Here is a 21,368-nt window from a genome sequence, read left to right as displayed (position 1 = left end):
GACATATTACAAATATTATACTTGCTCGTGTAGGTATAGGTCCTAGCTAAAGATTGAGACCCAGTTCAGGTACCTGTGTAGCCCGAGAGTCGGCAGGTTGTAGAAGGTCACCAGGCAGTGTTCAACTTGAAAATCTGCTTAATTTTTACCACGTCGGAAAGGTTTTCCCATAAAGTCCTGGCTATCGATTGAGCCAAAGTACGAGTACCTCGGATAGCCGTTGGTTGGGTGAGTTCGAGTCTCTACATCCTGGGTACCTACCTATACCATATATAGATATGTTGGTAGATTCTAAGCTACATACAAGTCAATATGATGCCATCAGAGCTCAGGACAGTATCAAAAATTACCAAACTTGTTATAATGCAGTAGGGGGCATACCAAGACTAAGCTGGCCCGGCCCGGGGGGGCCGAGAGAATTGTTCCAATGGTGTTGTTTTGGGCTTAGTGAAGATGTTATTTCGTTTTCAGGACTGCCTTACTGCTGTGAAAACTTCATATTTTGAGAATATTACCGAACTTTGACCTAAGACTTTGAAACCCCCAGCCGACCGGTCGAACCTGACTTGACCGTTTCCTCGAGGTACTGGCTTGCTCTTTGCATTTAATTTAAAAACAACATCAAGTTATGAAGAATAGCTTCTCTGACAAGCCCACCCCTCTATTTAGTATATGAAGAAATAAGCAATTTTCACCAAAAATGGTACACTTTTAGACAGTCCCCCGACGAAACCTTTGGCGGTAAAAAATTATAATTACGTATCTGTTTAGACCATGTTTAGATTTATTTTATAAAAGATTCATTAAAATATCTTGTGCTTGGAACCTTCTACAATATTTGAATGTTAGAAAAACACGAACTTTTTTTCCCTATGGAAAGACAGAAATACAGCTTTTACCCTAAATTACGTACATACGGACGAACAGATTTGTCTTTTTTTGTCACAAACGTTCAATATATAATAGCGATAAGTCTCTGAAAATCTGATATGCTAGAAAATGTCGAAAACTTTATTTAATGTAAATAAAGTACAGTCGGGTTTTGTGGTGTTCAGCCAGCAAGACTGTCATTAGAAATTTGTTTCGGTGACTGATAAATAATACCCAAGAAGAATTATATCGATCAATTTGTCCAGAAATATAATCCCAAGCGACAGTGCGACAATGCGACAATGCGAGGTTTTACTAATTCTCGCAACTATGTCTATTGGATTTCAATTTCACGATGCGAGGTTTAAAAAAGACAAGCGACAAATTAAGACGATAATTGCGCCCTCTTAACCTCGCGAGGATTGTTAAATCTCGCATGTAAGTATGTTTTCGACAAGGCGACAACGCGATAATTATCGCGTTGTCGCGTGTTGGCGAGGCGACAATTTAAGTGGCACGAACAGGATTCCGTATGAATCCCTTCGACTATAAAGGTCTTCCTTAACCCACTCTTCGATACATATATTGTAATAGATCCATTAACTACTAGCATACTGATTCACTGAAAGATAAAGAATAACATCACTCTATTATAGGTATTTCCTTCCATGTCATGTTTCCTTGGAAAATGTTAATTTGTAATATTCTTAAGTTTTAGCCTTCAAATAAGTTGGGTGTATTGTCCGTATTTTGTTATCGTAAATAGGCGACTTTGTACATATCTAGTTTTTCTTTTGTAAGCTTAAAATATACAGTTAGCAACAATAATGCCCAGTGTGAGCAGTATTGGAAAATAGACACACAGAAAGAAAATATCGATAAAGAAACCGATAATAAAATCGAAATCATTCATCAAGCTGGTGGACTGGTAAACGCTTTTGCTCACACGTAGCATTTAAAGATACTAGCAATATAGCGAATTTGAAACCCTAATGGAAACAAGAAAGATTGATCGATGTGGCGGCTGAATACTACAGAAAGCAGATATTTTGTAGACGGCATATTAACTTTACATTAAATGACTGCATTCGGACTACAAGTTGTGGAGTAGGAACAACTTTGGCTGAAACGTTAGCCTTTTGTGTGATTCAGAGATTATGTGGATGTCATGTCAGAAAGGGAAAGTAATGATAGAAGCATGCAGAATGCTGCAAAACAACTAACATACTTACATAAATTTATTTCTGGAAATATTTCATTCCGATACAGTGTATAGCCTAAGTAATAAACTAGATGTTGGACAAAACCTGTTCATCTGTGCCTGATCAATAACAAAAACATTTAATGAAAATAATAAACATGTATAAAACTATTATTATTATTATTATTATTATTATATAGATTTATATAGCGCCCTTTTCATGATGAACACGTTCAAAGGGGCTTTACATATAGCAAACGCAGCCACACAGGCGAGAACTTCATCCCCGAGCTAACAGAACAGCCCCGAGCGATCTGACCAGAGGGACAGTGAGTTAAAGCCCCAGAACAGATAGGGGCAGAAATCCTTTTCAGATACGAACTTGTCCGGCAACCCTAGCCTAGCTCTTTTGCGAATAACAGACTGGTTCTTTAACGTGCCTGTGAATACACCGTACACGCGAAGCCGTCTTTCCTGAGAGAACCAGTACATGCCTCAGTAGATTTGGGAAAACGCAGGAGAATCTCAGAAATTTCCGTGCCCGACCGGATTCGAACCCCGACCTCTGGATTTACGCTAGCGTGTTACCACTAGATCATCGGCCTACCTATAAACAAAAATACACAACAGACCACATACTCAAATTTTACCTGGCGAACAAGACGATACAATGTATTCATTTTATGTTTTTCAATGAAATACTGAAATTTATCAGTGAAATAAAATTGAAATAAATTCATATTCTTTCGCAAGTGTTTGAAACAGTGAAGAATATGAATTATGAATAATAGAAAGTTCAATGCAAAATATACTTTAGTAAAGATATTAATGTCTATGTAGATCTACATAGATATTTATCCTGTCACTTGCAGTATTTTCGACCCGATATCAGAGTGCCGTATATCTTTCTTGATATACCGTCAGTTGACACGTGACCAGTGATATACGGTCAGTTGATCATGTGACCTTATGATCGATATTGTTGTCATAAGAATTTTTGCATTGAAACCATCCCCATTGTGTTGGAAATGTCCAAACTAAGAAAATAAGTGGTCAAAAAATGAGTTTTTATTCAAAAACGAAGAAGTTACTGCGATTTTTAATTGTAACCACATTACTGCGTCGGTGATTACGTCATTATATAAGTGACGTCATTACGAATATGACGTCATTAAAACGGTTGTCGCACACTTACTTTTGTAAAATAAATTGCCAGATATCGGAAAATGAAGTAATGACAAGATAAATAGAATAACAGGTTAGTGCCTAGTGCGGCTCACCCGATAACCTCCTCCGCCTCGCCAGATAAACTTTCTCATCTACGGCATTGACCTGTTATTCTCTATTTACAGGATCATAAAGATATACGTTCCATCATTATAGAATCTAAAAGAAGTCTGAAAACGTCATAAAACTATTTGACATTTATACACCATAGATATCTGACGTCATGAAATTATGGCGTCCTGATGCGATGCACGTGACGCTGCGAGGGTAAAATGGATATAATTTGTTTAAAACGCTTGAAAATAATACAGTAAAAAGAAAATGTGTTTGTTTCAAAGTAAGATGGAAATATATTTTACTTGTGAACATTATAATTTACATTTTCAATTATTTGATTATAGTGTTCACTCATTGAAATATCTTTCGATCTTACACTGAAACAAACAAATATCCTCTATATAATCTATTTCAAGTAATAAAGTATATAAATTTAAATTGTGAATTATTCTTAAAAATATTTTTTTCTGCTGAAGAAAGACTAGAAAAAGTCAACTTAAGTACCGTGTGGCGGCTGTGAACCGTTTCACCGTAATTTGATTCAAAGAAGTTATATTTTCTGGTCCGTTATATCTTTCAACATGGCCAACAACTTCAGTAGCGAATCCTTTAGGGTTATGGTGTCCAGCTTCATCTATTGGGAAACGTAAGAACTTTTATATACATTGTATACTGTTTCATTTGCAACCTTGCCGTCAATGCTGCAGTCATTTTTTATGAAGCAAATTATCATTTTGTTTGAAAATTTCACATCAAAATCACTCAAAATACAAAAAGAAAAAAAAAATTACAACTTTAATTACTTATGTTAATCATGACATTAGACTGATGGGAAGAAAATTGTTCGATGACAGAGTTACGGCGACAAGTTTTATTTTGCCGTCTGCTGATATAAATAAATGGCGTTGTCATAAGATGCACTAACAGCCGCATTCTCCTTTTAATAATGAAATACTATATTATGCACTGCTGTTTCCGTCAACCACCGCTTTATTAGGTGTACTTCCATTTTTGCTGTATGCTAATCCATGTGTACCGTTTAAGATATAACACTATGTCTCCTCACTAAGTTACTGATCTTAGCTTCTGGATCTCGCTGATCTCTTCACTCAACACAGTTCATCGTAAGCACACTTACAAATGATATATATGTTAACATCAACAACGCACTTCAATTGATTGCATGTGTACATTTCATAGACACCAACGGTCTTCCATTCTACTTTCCAAAAATGCAAATGTGAGTTTATTGCGTAGTTTATTGTTTTTTATTGTTTCAAAAAGGAAATGTAAGCGAATCTATTCAAATGTTCAACTGCAATATGGTTCAGATATTAATCTTTACAATGCATATTTTATGACATGTGTTTCAGTGGATCATTACAATATAACAGAAAAAATACAAATTATCTGGCAATTTTACACAACAAATATCAAATTTTTGTTCCCCGATTTGCGCGAGCTGGATGTATAATATTTTGTTACAATTATCGAAAAAAAAGATGCGAAAGAAGTTGATTTTACATATTACGTCAAAATGTGCTTTCACTAATGAACGCAATGTTTTATATTTTCGCTTGCGCAAATTTCGTTTTGTGGCTACAGAACTCGTGAAAATACGGCATCTAGTGTTCACTCACTGAAACATATCTTACGCTTAAGTGACAGGGGCCAGCTTCGAATTGAGGCTCGGGTACGTTTGTTGATAGATATCTTAAATGTATCAAAATATCTTATAAATTTTTCACGTCTTCGACTATCTTCGCATAGACTTTGCATTGAAACTGGTAGGTGGAACCAACCAAATAGTATTCCTGTTAATGAACGAAAATGTATAATCTGTAATTGTTTGGAAGATGCATACCACTTAGTTATTGAACGTGTTTCATATAATGATCTAAGAAAAAAGTTTATCGCAGATGTATTTTGGAAAAGGCCTAGTATGTATAAATTTGTAGATCTACAACTTATAAACTCAGAAGATGCCAAACTCGTAAAACATCTCGCATGTTACATTGAAAAAGCTTTTCAAGTAAGAGGTAGCTTACTGTATTTACCATAATGAATACATGTAGATAATACTAGTATAATGATACAATTATTTTAAAAAATAATAATAATAAACCCTACCTTTTTTTTTGTTTGGAATTTGTTTATAGAGTTAAATGCATAGGTCGTGTTAGAATGTAATGACACAACATCCAAACGGATTTGCCATCTGTCAACCTTGTCGCTTCGTTTTTCGGACAAGATGGGCGGAACGATGGTGCAGATCTTGTTTATGAAATTACGTTAAAGTTCATTTCAAACCCCTCCACTGTCAATTTTAGCTTGACTTATTGCGTTCAAGATATAAGAAACGTGACTGTTTGTGTTTCCAGTATGACAGATTTCATCCAAAATATATAATAACGATATTATTCTGTGTGGAAAATCATTAAATGAAATATTGTTATGATAGAAACATTTTTGTCTTGAATAATGTATTTTGGTAATATTTTGAGGCCATTTTGAATCTTGGTGGCCACATTGAATCATATATCTTATTGTTAATTGTGTAAGCATGGCTGTTGCATGATGAAATACTTTTTGGTGTTATAAAAGTATATAAGTAACTGATTATTAACATCACAAGATAAAATGTTTGTTAAACTTTGGCCATCTTCATTTTGGTCAAATATAGCTTAAACATTTTATTTTTTATAGTTCTTGAAAATAAGCTTCAACAACTTTTTAGCTGTAGTCAACGTGTGGTTATGCTTAACTTACATGTATAATTATACATGTACTTATGTTTCGTATTTAAATTTATAATTAATTATTGACGTGGCTAATCTGTGCCATCATTTGTTCTATGACCTTCTGGATTAATAATAATTTGTAAACTTTGAAACTTTTGTTGAATAAATTGTAGCTGTACTTTAAAGGCTTTCGTATTCAATGTTATTTATACAATTTTCTGCGACGAATTATTGTGGTAAAATAAATAGGCATTGTGTTCAATACGAGAAACAGTGAATGCTTTGTTCATGAAACTTAAGTGACAGGGGCCAGCTTCGCTTTTTTTTTTGGGCGTTTGCTAAAGGTTATTTTGTTATAGATATGTTCTAAAATTATTTAAATAATAAGTGTCTTTTCCTTCACCCCTTCGTCTAACTTTGCTGATAACTGTAGGTCGGCAAACGGAAACGGTATTCATATTATGAAATCGAAAAAAAACGTATTGTTTTTGAACAGTGGCACATCGTAATTAGTTTTGAGGTCATATTTGGGATTAAAGGAAAGGTTCGCGTGGTCATTTGGGCAGGCCATTAGTGTTTTTGATTCATTTAAACATACAGGTGAATGTCACATCGTAAGACATCTCAGATTGTTTCAACAAAAAAACGCACTTTATCAACAGTGTCCTGTCCCTATTACGCTATAATAAACATATAGCATAAATACCATTTCGTACCTGGTCTTTTTCAATAGAATAAGAATTTATAACACGCATTTCATTATAGCCTTTTACTTAGTTTATACTAATTTATTTTAGATTGTGAAGCAAGTTCTACAAATTATATTAATCACTCTCGAAACCCCATTCCTGATGGAATCCATCGGCACGTGGGTATGAGTCTTTATTAGCAATACATCTAAGCAAACTGACCATGATCATTTCAATTGATATTTTATCAAATGAAATAAGAAAAGACAAATACTGCATCGTCTAAATATTATAAATTATAATAACGTCTTATTTGCTAAACTTTGATAGTGTTATGGTAAATCTTTTTACTTACATTCACTCAAATTTTAAGAGTTTGACCATTTTGTATTATCTTAATTGACCAATGAATAAAAAATATACAGGCTGAAACGGTTGACACGACCTTAAATATTTTATTTCCTAAATAAATTATCGTGACATTTAAATACGCCTATAAATTAAACAGTTGAAAGCTTTGCTTTCTGTCACGTGACCATAAATATATACAAGTATCGTACTGTGCAATCTTATATGTATTCACGGTTCTAAGTATATAATATACAACAATTTCCGAAACTTACAGTCCAAAAAGGCCATTTGTTCAAATTAGACAAAATCGTATTGGCTCGTCTCGCCTAAATATGGGTAATAACTGCTGTGTACTCGTCCAACAGAATTCAGTATTATATTCAAATTGGTTAAATAACCTCATTTAAGTTTTGAAGTACTGTCAATACGTTAGTTATCCACGTGCTACATTAATTTGTTGTTCCTTATTGTACATGCATTTTTCTGTTTTTATCAATATAAAGAGGACCGCGCAAACTGTATTGTACTATCAAAGACAAAGAACTGAAAAAATGACTTTGTCATTAAATTATTTATACTATACAAATGTGGAGTCGCCGCTGCTTCAAAATGGGAAATCAACGTGTCTCAACTGCTATTGAACAAAACATCGAACATCAAAGCTGTACCTAAAAATTGTTTTAAAAGTGTTTAAAGCTTACTATTTATCAAGGCATTTATTTGTTTAAGCTCATTCAATTATAGCTTGAAATCAGCTCTGAACATTCGTGAGTGAATCCAGGTTCAAGGTTTATTCGGAAAATTCGGCATTACACATGCCTTTGGCATTAACAAATGAAAGAAAGGAACATGGCATATTAAAATTGATACAAATACACGTTTATTCATATACTGATTCATTAAAAGTAAAGTGTATGCATCCAAATATAACAACATTTGTAAATTACTAGAATGAAAAAAAAAAATGTTAGGAAACATCTAACAAACAAACATATACAATACCTTAGTTACATTATGGTTTGTATGTTTTAATGTTAATCAGTTTGAAATTGCGTGCTTCTTTAATAGAACTTAGAAAGCTTACAAGCAACTGTGCAATTTTTGATACGGTTCTAATTAAAATTAATTAATTTTGAAAGTGGCCATTGTGTAATTACCAAGATGCTTTTTTCCTAATATGAGTAATATTTACTACACAAAGAATGAAATATGATATTCATGACTCCACATAATTTTGGTTACAAAATCTTACATAGTCGTTACTATCTATTATTTATTATATCTACTCAATTTTCTGTTCTTATCAAGGATAGAACGTAACTCATGCAAGTAACAATTTTCGATAAATAGATATTTTTTCATTTCACAATATATTCCTCATAACAATTGTGCCGCTTTAAAATTAATAACTGTCCAAATTTAGGCAGCATATAATAGATTCACTCCACTCTTGAATGAATTTATCACATAATCTGTTTTTCAACAACGGGAAATAGTTCACATTATTATCAAAGTTCATGCGTATATCCGTGTAACCAAGGTGATCTATAATAGAGTTAATTTGATTTGACCAGCAAATACCGTTAATAGTTCTACACTGGTCAAGATAAATATCATATAAAGCAGTATTAGGGTCCTTCATGATCTTTAACCAAAATTTCATTGCTCTTATTTTACAAACAACAGACAAAGGTAGTACCCCTAATTCACCATACACCGCATAATTTGGGGTCTGGAAGGTATTTACAAAACCGAACATGTAACTTGTCAATTTCTTTTAACTTGTAGACACCCCAAACTTCTGCGCCATATAGTAAAATAGGAAGGACCATTAAATTAAATAAAGACAATTTTGTTTTAACATCCATATCCACACGATCAAATAAGGATAGAAGATTGAAATAAGCTCTAAGAGCTTGATCATGAAGAAGCTTAACAGCATCTCTGAAAGTTCCTGTACGTGTAAATTTAATTCTTAAATAAATAAAACTGTCAACAGTTTCAACTTTTTTATCATTTATGAAAAATTCTAAGTTATCATTGCATTTTCGTTTCTCAAAAATACAGATTTTAGTCTTATCTATGTTAATTTCTAAGCCCCATTTAACAGAATAGTGCCATAGACTGTCAATTTGTGCTTGCAGACTCTTTGGGTCAGTGGTGAATAAAACAATATCGTCTGCAAATAAAATAAGATATTTTGACAATAAGTCTAAGTCATTCTCAGTCAAAGAATTCCTATCAATATTATCAGCAATATCATTAACAAAAAGAATAAACATTATCGGTGACAAGGGTTCTCCTTGCTTTAAGCCGATAGTGACATTGAAAAACTCTGACATTTTCATAGAGCTTGACATACGTACACATGACTGAACATTGTTATATATTGACTTAATCATTCTAATCATCTTGCAACTTATACCTGATTTAATAAGTTTCTCCCATAATGCCTCACGGCTGACAGTATCAAAAGCACGTTTATAATCTACAAATATACACCATAACTTGGAATTATTAGATAAAACCTTTTGAATAACAGCATGTAACAGAAAAATTGCATCAGAAGTAGAGTGACCATCTCGAAAACCGAACTGAGAATCGTTAAAAACATGTTCATTCTCACACCATTTGTTAATTCTATTTCTCAGTAATAAAGAAAATATTTTTGCTATGACATTCACAAGGGTAATGCCTCTATAATTTGAACAATCATTTACATCACCTTTTTTAAATATAGGCACAATGACTCCCTTTGTCCATGCATCGGGATAGCTACCACTATCGAATATATAATTAAATATGGTACACAAATAAGGCGATATAAAAATTTTTGCATCGATAAAAAAATCAGCCACATTATTTTCAATATCACTACTTTTATTTCTTTTCAACAACGAGATTGTTTTGTGAATTTCTTCTATACTGATAACACAATCAAGCTGCTCAACATCTAACACATTATCACGTGTACTTTGAAATTCCGATTCAATATTTAAATCATCAGGCCTGCTATTAGAACTTTGTGAAAAATGCTTTGCAAAGTCATCAATATTTAAATCAGTAGACACATTTTTAGATTTTCGAAATTTATTTAAATATTTCCAAAATTTTCTTGGTGACTGTTTGCTAAGTTTGGATAGTTTATATTTTTCCTTGCTATAAAAATTGTTTTTAGCTCTTCTCTTAGCTTTGGCAAAATTGGACCTGCAAGTTAAAAAATTGATTGACTCGATTAACCTCAGAATTTTCTAACAACATGTTTCGTTTAGCATGTAAAAAATCTCCTTTAGCAATTCTACAGTCATGATTAAACCAAACAGTTTTCTTTCGTTGTTTAGGTTTATTCGTAACAGTTTTTCCGAAACAGTTATATGATACCCCACGGACGAGATTTGAAAAGCAATTTATACATTCATTTATATCATAATCTCCAGACAGAAGCTTATCCGTTACATCATCAAATAAATGCGCTTTACAATTAAGAGCATTAAGAAATTCATCTTTATTAGATGCGTCCCAAAATATTTTATCGTACTGAACTGAATAATGTATACCAAATTTATGAACCTGCTTGCACATTTTCCTCTTATCATTATTACAGGTTATTAGAATATAATCTGGTAATGGTGAGGTAATCACAGAATAAATATATCATTTTAACAGTCTGCTAGAAAATGAAGAGTAGGCTGATAAAAGTTCAGACGTATTTACATAACTTCTTATAACATTTTATAACTTGTTTAACATTTCTATAATGAACTTGACCATCTTTCAATTTGGACAGTACCATTAACTGTTAAAAGGGGTGCTTAGCAAAAAAAAAGAAAAAAGATACTGACTGAATAGCAAACAGTTGCAGGTCATGATCAAACTGCACGGATGTGCAAACGGATCACAATCTGCACTGGTCGCAAAAGCAGAATCATTCGAGTCCAGCATGATAAGGGTTAAACGGAGCCAACGTTGTGTAAAATGTTTGCCAGTTTATACAATTTCTGATATGGTCAGGATATAGACTGGGAAGAAATCATATTCGGATAGACAAATAATGTCTATTACTACTTCTTCTTTCTGCTGCGAAGCGAGAAATTATTATTTAAACCGGTGCTCTATAAAAAAAGTTTTAAGGCAAATGAGATTAAACAAAAATCAGTAAAACCATTATCTTATGAAAATAAAATATACCGTAGGAATTCAGTGAATCTGACTTTGTCGTAATCCTTATAAAACAGTCAGGTTTTGATGAATCATTTTCAACGTCACTGTGGAAAACATCTTTAATGAACAATACGTGTTTTAAGCACGTAGTTTTTATATGCATGTCGTGTTTCTAAACGATTTCAAGATCGAAGGCATCTTCTTGTCCGATTCTGTAAACATCATTTCCACCTTTATCCCAGGTTACAGCTGCCCAGCCTTTACTATTAAATCCTGTCACAGTACCTAGTCCTCCACTGTCCTTAAATATAAATACTTTAAATTACACTCTTTAAATATTAAGCACTCCATCTTTGTAAAAAATAGTTCAGCTGAAATTTCGTTTGTGTCATGCAAGAAATATTCTGAAAAAGAAATGTATTTGAAAATGAAACAGTTTATGTTTATTGCATGGCTTTTACTGATAAAACCTTTTGGTTAGACTATTTACCTGATTTTCCCATTTCCAATCAGGGCCCCGACGAACATGTAACCCAACAACAAAATCGGAATGTTTCACGTCTGTAACGAAACAAGGGACAAAATTAATTAAACAGTTTTATGTTTCATTAAGAAAAAGCTTATGATATCCCATTTTTCAAAAAAAAAAATATTGGATAAACAAAACTGCTAGTATCTGGACGATGTAGAAAACAATAACTAATTTGGTCAATGCACTATGCTTTTTATACGCCCGTTTTGAAAAAGGGGCGTATTATAGAATGCTATTGTCCATCCATCCGTCAGTCTGTCAACATTTTGCGTTTCAGGAATTAAGTAACAAAGTCAAAGTTTCAAACAGGATGACTCAGCACTGCTTGAGGATGATCCCTATTGTGTTTAGGGGGTCAATAGGTAAACGAGTACAATACAGGGTTCAAACTTTACGTGATGGCTTACAACTGCTTGATATTTCAGGGTCAGAAGAAAAAGGTCAAGGTCACAGTAACCAGGAGACCGAAAATGGTGTCCGGGCTGTAAGACAAAAAGTGTAAGAGCTATGGCTTTCAAACTATATACAATGACTAAGAACTATTACAGAAAGATCTCTATTGAATTTTGGGTCAATATGGTCAAACATCAAGGGCCATTTGTTTCTAGTACTTTTATTTCGTTCCAGGGCTCTTAGGAACTATAACAGCTACGACTTTCAAATTTTTATGAAACGACTAAGTAACACCCGGAGAAAAATTCCCATTGATTTTTGGAACAATTGAACGTCAAGGTCACAGGCCCCTCTAACCTAATACCCGCTATTTCCTTTAATTTACTTTAAATTCAGTTTTCTTAATATTGTATTTCAGTATCCCTCATTCGCATCCTGCCAACCCGCATAAAAAATCGAATCATTTCAAAGTATTTTCTTTCTGTCACTATGTACGCGTCATTTCAATGTCTAGTTAGTTGTTTAAAAAATATACATACATTGTATATCTATCTGCTAACAACACTGACACATTTCCGAAATTGGCCTTCATGGGAACGGACTCGCAAAGAAAAAAAAACAGGTCACACATCTTGATATAAAACTTGTATCGTGATTAAAATATTTTCAACACGGAATAGGTAGTTCATTACATTACATAACATCGACCTAACGGATAATCGATCAATTTGTCTATATAAACAAAGGACAAAATAACTTAAAAGTAAAGCGAAATATTGTAATGTTAGGTTGGTCCTTTTTATCTTTAGACAGACCGACCTCAGTTCATATAGACTCTGTAGTAAGCGGAACTTCTTCAAATATAACAGATAAAATGAGAAAATTTCCGCAAATGGTAAAGAAAACGGTGCCCCTAAAAATATAAAGTATTCAATATTAATTTTGTTTGAAAGTTAATAATCCTTTATCATTTTAGTGAGTACATTGAGCATTTCTTCAAATATTCCGGCTTCATTTTTCGCTGTTACCCGTAACTACTTGGAAAAGATTTTCGTCTGCTATCCTGGTTTGCATAGGCAATATCGGATTGACAAAAAAAAAAAATAGATTGTAATTAGAAACACCGTGTAATATTCTTTAAGAACGACCAGCTTTAATATTGGTGCATATAGTTCCTGAAACATTTTTCAGGTTTTTGAATACAAAATGAGATCAATGAAATATTGTCTTAATTTTAAGCTTTGTTACTTTATAAAATAATAGAGCCAGTACCATCTAGAGAAACGATTGTCATAACACCCGTTATCCAAGCTAGATATCATTTATTTTTTCTAGTTCCTAGACTTCCAAAGTGTTGTGCAGCTTCTTTTTATTTTATAAATCGTATTATCATACTTACTTCCGTCGGGACCGGAATAGATTCTCAGTTTCCCCAGTTGTTGTGCAGCTTGTAATATTCCAGAGATATTCTCGTCACGAATAAACTCAAACCTCTTCACGCTAAGTTGTTGCTTTATTTTTGCATGCATCTTTTCAATGTCATCGAGCTTAGACTTGCATCTAATTGCATTGATAAACAATGCATTCCCATGATGCAGCTGCATGTTAAGCTTTTGTTTTACTTCCTCAAGTCCTTGTGTCAACGCTTTTACGTCTTGCTCGAGCTTTCTCTGCAACATTTTGTTTTCCGTGCCTATCGGTTTTACCTGAGATAAGATATTTGCTTCTGCCTTGTCCAAATAGATATTTATATCTGATCGGAACTGTCGAATTTCTTTCAGGGCTTTCTTATTCATCAATTCAATATCACCCTTATTCTTTATAATTATCTCTGCATTTTCTGCCATGTATAGTTCCAGCATGTCCAGCTTTTTTACTAAGTTTTTGAATTCGTCACCATTTTTGAATGTTTTTGCTAGATCTTTGATATATTCTGGTTTACAAGTTGCATGCCCTAACACTATACAGTCGCCACACCTTACAATATCATGTGTACGACAATAGAATTTTACTGGTTCATTGTCGTGCTTCTCACATTTTTCTACGGTTTCCTTACTGCTATCCAATGACATTGAAGACAACTCTCCTATGGGCAATAACACATGATTCCTGCACAGTTTACCCTTAAGGTGATGACGGAAGCACGTGGTACACATGTACTCCTTACATTCTCGACATGCTCCATTTGCTTCAGTTTTAGTGCTTTCAACTTCACACGGTTCACAAAACACGTGTTCATCTCTTGGAGTTTCGTCTTCGGCTTCTAATTTCCTACCGGCGACTTCCATATTAAACTGCAATTCACCCCAGTCAGAGGAGTTAAAACAGTTTTATTTTTCACATTAATCCACTTAGCCAAACTTAAATATGACCGTATATTCCAAAGTACAAGGCCGTTGACAATCACTACATATCACTACATGACATCGATATACTCAATAAACTTTATAAGCTCAACAAGATAGCAAGCATATAAATTTACGATGTAAAATAAACTGGGATGTGTCGAAATACGTTTGACTCACGCTTAGGGATGTCGGTAACGGCTTTCAGGACTATTTCTATGTTATTTTCCGTCAATGAAAACGAAAGTAGCTTACAATTTCACACTGTGTAAGTTATTTTTGACAATATAATGGTATTCGGCCTCAAATAAGTGACTACAATTGATAGCACACTACACACTACAACTCGTTTAAATGGGTGAACCGTGTTGTTGTACTTATAAAATAGACTGGATCGGTTTATAGGTTGGTCAGGGCTACGATATGTATTGTATTTTGCCATCGAAATACATTTTTGTATTTCTATAATGCTTCTTCCACTTCCGTTTGGATCCGCCCATATTTACAAATACGTTTGTTTATTTTATGGACTGTGCACTATAGCTAAGTTTTGAGGTCAGCGATGGTTTTGTACTTTTAATAATGGAACTTATTTATTTATTTGGGTTTTACGGCGCACCAACACAGTTTAGGTTATATGGCGCCAAACAGGAGTACAAATTTTGGTTTCACGTCTCATTTACATGGAAATAAAAACATGAGGTATGGAATCACAGAGTTACAGAGTTACAGCAAAGCCAAGAGTTAAGACCCTATTAGTCGCCTCTTACGATCATGCAAGGGTAAGGCAGTGGTTCCAATTCTTTTCATACATAGATCGTCCCAGAACCACATGGGGCGTAAATAATGGAACGGTCCATTTTTTGGGTAATGTTATTCAGTACGTTTGCCTAAATAAGGCAAAGTAAATCATGCTGATTTCCCTAATCGGTAGACGAGTCTATAAATTGAACCCTCAAATATAATCCCATTTTTTTCTGCTTGAATGTTACGGGTTTCATAACGACTTATTTTTCGGGTCTGACACGTGTGGGTCATTTAAATATGGCATAATAAATAGTCCAAAGCCACTGGGGACAAAAACATGGGTCAATGTATATAGAACTGACCAGGGAAATTGCTCCATATGGGCCCTTTAACTACAACACTCTACAAAACGTCCAACATTTTAAACACACTTCATTGCATCCATTGTTTCTCTCTATGAATTACAGGGCTATGCATTGCCATCCACGAAAATACACAACTTTAATCCATGCCTCAAACGATGTTCATTTTATCAAGCTTTGTATGTCACAGTAACGAATAAATTTCTATCCATTTACACGTGTTCGTACACACGTAATGCATCAGAACATTCAAGACATTTTCGCCAACATCCATTGCTATTTGTCAGAAAGGGTGATGTAACAAGTGACAGTAAATGATTTGTGACACTGATAAACGTTTAAGCAAATATATCGACTTGATTTATTAAGCTAAATACACAATACGTGTTAAAGTGGACAATACTACATACCATAACACAGGTAAGTATCAACATTCGGGTGCCCAATTAACGTTTCCATAGGCGGGCTATCGCAGGTACATAATAATGTTTATGATTTCAACTCAATATTTTGCGGTTATATAATATCGGGGATTTTTTCCTAGTTCTTATTTTTTCAAGTATTTAAGAAAATCTTCGAAGTAAGTTTATTTCCTGCCAAAGTCTGTTTATTTTTACTTAGAGAAACCTGCATTGATATTTACGAATGTTCGTTTCTTGAAAGTGATATGTGAATAATAATCATTTTATCCTCTTCGGTCCTTGACGATAACGTTAATTTAGTCTTTAAAAAGAAAACAGTCTTTTTTTAAGTCTTGTTCAGTATGTATGCACTGGATAAACGTCCCGACAAGTGTTATTGCACGCTCCTCGTGCTTACTTTCCCCTGCTTAGCCAACACTTAGATATTTCAAGACACGTTTGACGCCTACCGTATGGACCGAGACAAAAATTCACATGGTGGAAGGTTTCTGGCGCTCAAGAAATGTTTCATCTGCGTTGCACTCCCGCAGCTTCATAACGAAATAGTGAATTGCAAGCTGGAAAACACTAAGTCTTAAGCTCCTTCCAAACGTCAGCTTTGTCTCAGCTACTATGTGTCATGACTTACTGTATCGAGTCTGAACAGTGTAAAAAAAGGTAAATTGTTAGGAAATATCAAAACATACATAAATGGCAAATGGCGTTGGTTAACTTTTATTTATTTATTTTTTTTTTTGGTGGAGGGGGTGGGGGCGGGTGTGTAACGTTGCCCTCCGTGCATTATTTCATCACGGGTAGGCACCTGGGTAGAACCACCGACCTTCATGAGTAACATGATATTTAACTGACGATACTTGTAAGCCAGCTGGATGGCTTCATCACATGACGAATTCAACGCCACGAGTGAGGCTCAAACCCACATCGGTGATCTTAACCACACGGTCATGGAGGCCCCCGTTGGTTAACTGGTTAACTATTTTGCTCTATGTTAATCACATACATGTTTGTTATATAAGGTTCATTTTAATCTGGAACATTGTATTATATAATTAAAGAAACAGGTAAGACTGTGTTTTGTTAGTATCCAGTTTTATTTTATTATATCTTTTTTTCAACGAAGACCATTCATACAAAAACACAATTTCTCTTTACATAAATAACTGCAGTACATGTATGTAAAGAAAATAGCAAGATAATAACTTTGACATGCAAGTGAAAAGGAAGAAAAGTTGACCTGGGTGGCTATTGGCTCGTGCGGAAAGCAAATTACTATAGATCATTATTAATCAATAGGGAATGTTAACTTAACTTCGTTGTTCCTAAATCAAACTAGAAAATGCTTTTGTAAAAAAGCGCATGTCTCCCCCAATGCAAAGTCCTATAGGCAAGAAGTCAATAGGGGTCAGGAGCGAAAGTCAAAGAGACACTGATGGTTGGCTGCAATAGGGATCATCTACTTGGTATGTCCAGTCATCCCGCTAAATTTCAACACTCTTTGCCTAGTGGTTCTCAAGTCACTGTTCAGGCTCCTGTGACCTTGACCTTTGATCAAGTGACCTCAAAATAAATAGGGGTCATCTACTCTGCATGTCCAATCACCCTATTAAGTTTCAACACTGTAGGTCAAGTGGTTCTCAAGTTATTTCCAAAAAATGATTTTACATGAAAAGGCCACTGTGACCTTGACCTTTAATAGACTGACCCCAAAATCAATAGGGGTCATCTACTCTGCATGTGCAATCATCCTATGAAGTTTCAACTTTCTGGGTCAAGTGGTTCTCAAGTTATTGATCGGAACTGGTTATCAATGTTCAGGCGTCTGTGACCTTGACCTTTAACGGAGTGACCCCAAAAACAATAGGGGTCATTTACTCTGCATGAACAATCATCCTATGAAGTTTCAACATTCTGGGTCGAGAGGTTCTCAAGTTATTGATTGGAAATGGTTTTCCATGTTCAGGCCCCTGTGGCCTTGACCTTTAACAGAGTGACCCTAAAATCATTAGGGGTCATCTACTCTGCATGACCAATCATCCTATGAAGTTTCAACTTTCTGGGTCAAGTGGTTCTCAAGTTACTGACCGGAAATGGTTTTCAATGTTCAGGCCCCTGTGACCTTGACCTTTCACAGAGTGACCCCAAAATCGTTAGGGGTCATTTACTCTGCATGATCAATCATCCTATTAAGTTTCAACATTCTGGGTCAAGTGGTTCATTTGTTATTGATCGGAAATGGTTTTCCATGTTCAGGCCACTGTGATCTTGACCTTTGATGGAGTGACCCCAAAATCAATAGGGGTCATCTACTCTTCATGACCAATCATCCTATGAAGTTTCAACATTCTGGGTCAAGTGGTTCTCTAGTTATTGATCGGAAATGGTTTTCAATGTTCAAGCCCCTGTGACCTTGACCTTTAATGGAGTGACCCCAAAATCAATAGGGGTCATCTACTTTGCATGTACAATCATCCTATGAAGTTTCAACATTCTGGGTCAAGTGGTTCATTAGTTATTGATCGGAAATGGTTTTCCATGTTCAGGCCACTGTGATCTTGACCTTTGATGGAGTGACCTCAAAATCAATAGGGGTCATCTACTCTTCATGACCAATCATCCTATGAAGTTTCAACATTCTGGGTCAAGTGGTTCTCTAGTTATTGATCGGAAATGGTTTTCAATGTTCAGGCCCCTGTGACCTTGACCTTTGACGGAGTGACCCCAAAATCAATAGGGGTCATCTACTCTTCATGACCAATCATCCTATGAAGTTTCAACATTCTGGATCAAGTGGTTCTCTAGTTATTGATCGGAAATGGTCTTCAATGTTCGGGCCCCTGTGACCTTGACCTTTGACGGAGTGACCCCAAAAACAATAGGGATCGTCTACTCCAGCAGCCCTACAACCCTATGAAGTTTGAAGGTTCTAGGTCAAATGGTTCTCCAGTTATTGCTCGGAAATGAAGTGTGACGTACGGACGGACGTACGGACGGACAGGGCAAAAACAATATGTCTCCTGGGGGAGACATAATTAGTGCATTTGCATTAAACAATATATTTTCTCAACAAAACGTCAGGTAGGAACTTTGACTAAAATATTTTTTTTTAGTAAAACATAAGCCTTTTGTATGATTTCGAGAATAGTGTATGACAGGACTGGTACATTACAAGATAAAAAAAATCAAAATCTTGCACAAGTCCAAAATGGAGGAATCACTACACCAACATATTCATACTAAAGTGTAAAAGTACATACTTAGTACATGTGGTAGCACAGTTCCTCTTCAAGAACAATCAGTTTACTGATAAAATGAATATACCAAAAGATTTTTAAAATACATACATGAAAAGATTTATTTAGAACACAATCTGTCTACTAAGGCCAGTATTTGAACACGTTGTACATAATGTAGTGATTACTAATTAGGGCAAATGATCATTAAGTGTATAATGAGGTATTGCCTTATAGAGAGAAGCAAAACTTGATTAAGGTGAAAGTACAATAACTACTTATCAGTAACAGAATGAAACATTGCATATTACATTATGAATCTTGATTGGAATAGTCTTAAAGACAATAATTACTATCATGAAAGAGAATGTAAAAAGTATTGCAAAACTGAATTGGTATTTGATAAGGATATTTAATGGTAGGTAGCACATACAACTGATATATATTAGTAAAAATTTCTTTGTCACACTTGACTGTTCACAACCAGGAAGTAACATGCTATTTAAATGATGATACCTGTAATCACATCAGTTATTACAAATGTTTGATCAGTGTCATTCAGGTGATTTCAAATTCCTCTTGTATAAATATTGAAATTAATCTCAGTATGCAGGTATGTTACAAATGGTGTTTTATATGATTTAATTTCATAGCTCTAGATTATACAATACGTGAAAAGTAAGAATCCTATTTATATATTATACGTTCCTTATTTTGATGGCATGTCAAGCGGAGAATTTATCATAAAAGAATGTGGAATGCTGCAAAACGTCATTATTACTGGATTTCATAAAATATCTCATTCATACAATGAATAACCTATATTGTAAGCAATAAACTAATTCATAAATTGCTAAATAAACTCTTCATATATACACAACAGTCGGGTAGGCCTGTACATATTACTGTTCTATAATACATCTACGTTTGTACAAAATATGTACATCACACCGATATGTACAAGGATGGTCATCCTGACGAATTGCGAAAACAAAATGAGTTTATACAAATAAAAAAAACTTGTATTTCCATGTGTTCATTTTTTGAATGGTTACTAATCATAGACATTGGCACCACACAAAACTACATCACAGTGTACAGTAGAGAGAAAAAGTTCACCTTCAAGCCAGACAGTAAAGCTACTGTATAGTTATTACAAGCAATACACAATGTGGCTTCTAGCTGTGCAGGTAGATTTCTAAAACTGAAAAAAAACTTTGCCATAACTACAATCTGGTATCTTTTTTATTCAAACAAGTTAAATGCAGCAAAAACAATACTTTCCAGTTTTGCTCTTGTCAGTAATTTGGCCTTCATCTTGAATGTTACCAAATACAGTTGAAATTCAATATGTCAAACTTGCTTATCTCAAATTCCTGTTATTTTGAAGCCTACCGGTATTTCAAGTCCCGTCCCCAAACCGAATGCACAAAAATATCATTTTAAGTGGAATTTCGGTTATCTTGAAGTAAAACGATTAATCCTTGGTCATCCAGAAACCTAGTTTCAACTGCAAGGGTTTCCTCAAAAATGTTCTATTAAACTTGAGAACAAATCAAAACATATCCTTAACAACCTGTAAAACCAGCATTAATTTAGCACCTTAAATGATCCAAATATTGCATAAAATAAAGTTTTATTTCTAGGAATAATATGACATCTCAGAACAGAAATGCTGACAACAGGCACATACAAACCTGCATGTTAATGGAATGACAATGTTGAAATTTTATGCAGCTAACAGAGAACAGTTGACATTTTGATACAAGCACTGGTCTGAATCACACAGTCTCCAAGCTTTCTATAAAAGTTTTATTTTTTCAAACGATAGTCCCTAAAAATGTGTGCAATTAACTCTTCACTTGAACTTGATATGATAGCACAATTGCTCTTGTATACATTAATGAAAAATAGTAAGTGGTAGTTTAGAGCAAAAAGTGTATACATGTATAATATAAAAAATGGAAAAAATCCAAAAATGCAGACATAAAATAAAACATTTCATTGCAGAAAAATAAATAGAAAATGCACAACCCATGT

At 34.3% G+C, this 21,368-nt stretch overlaps 1 protein-coding gene across 1 annotated transcript; it reads right to left on the bottom strand.

The window, feature by feature from the left end:
- Positions 1-8,575: 8,575 nt before the first annotated feature.
- LOC123549299 (transcription intermediary factor 1-alpha-like) lies at positions 8,576-14,851 on the bottom strand. The gene is made up of 3 exons (XM_053545508.1): positions 13,622-14,851; positions 11,788-11,858; positions 8,576-11,598 (listed from the first exon to the last, which is right to left on the bottom strand). Exons 1-3 carry the CDS (start codon positions 14,508-14,510, stop codon positions 11,470-11,472), a joined length of 1,089 nt encoding a protein of 362 aa, XP_053401483.1. The 5' UTR covers positions 14,511-14,851; the 3' UTR covers positions 8,576-11,469.
- Positions 14,852-21,368: the final 6,517 nt, after the last annotated feature.

Source organism: Mercenaria mercenaria, chromosome 6, assembly GCF_021730395.1.
Source record: "Mercenaria mercenaria strain notata chromosome 6, MADL_Memer_1, whole genome shotgun sequence".
In the NCBI taxonomy this organism is placed as follows: Eukaryota; Metazoa; Mollusca; class Bivalvia; order Venerida; family Veneridae; genus Mercenaria; species Mercenaria mercenaria.
The sequence above is the reverse complement of the archived record's forward strand: the minus strand, read 5'-3'. Positions and strand labels throughout refer to the sequence as shown.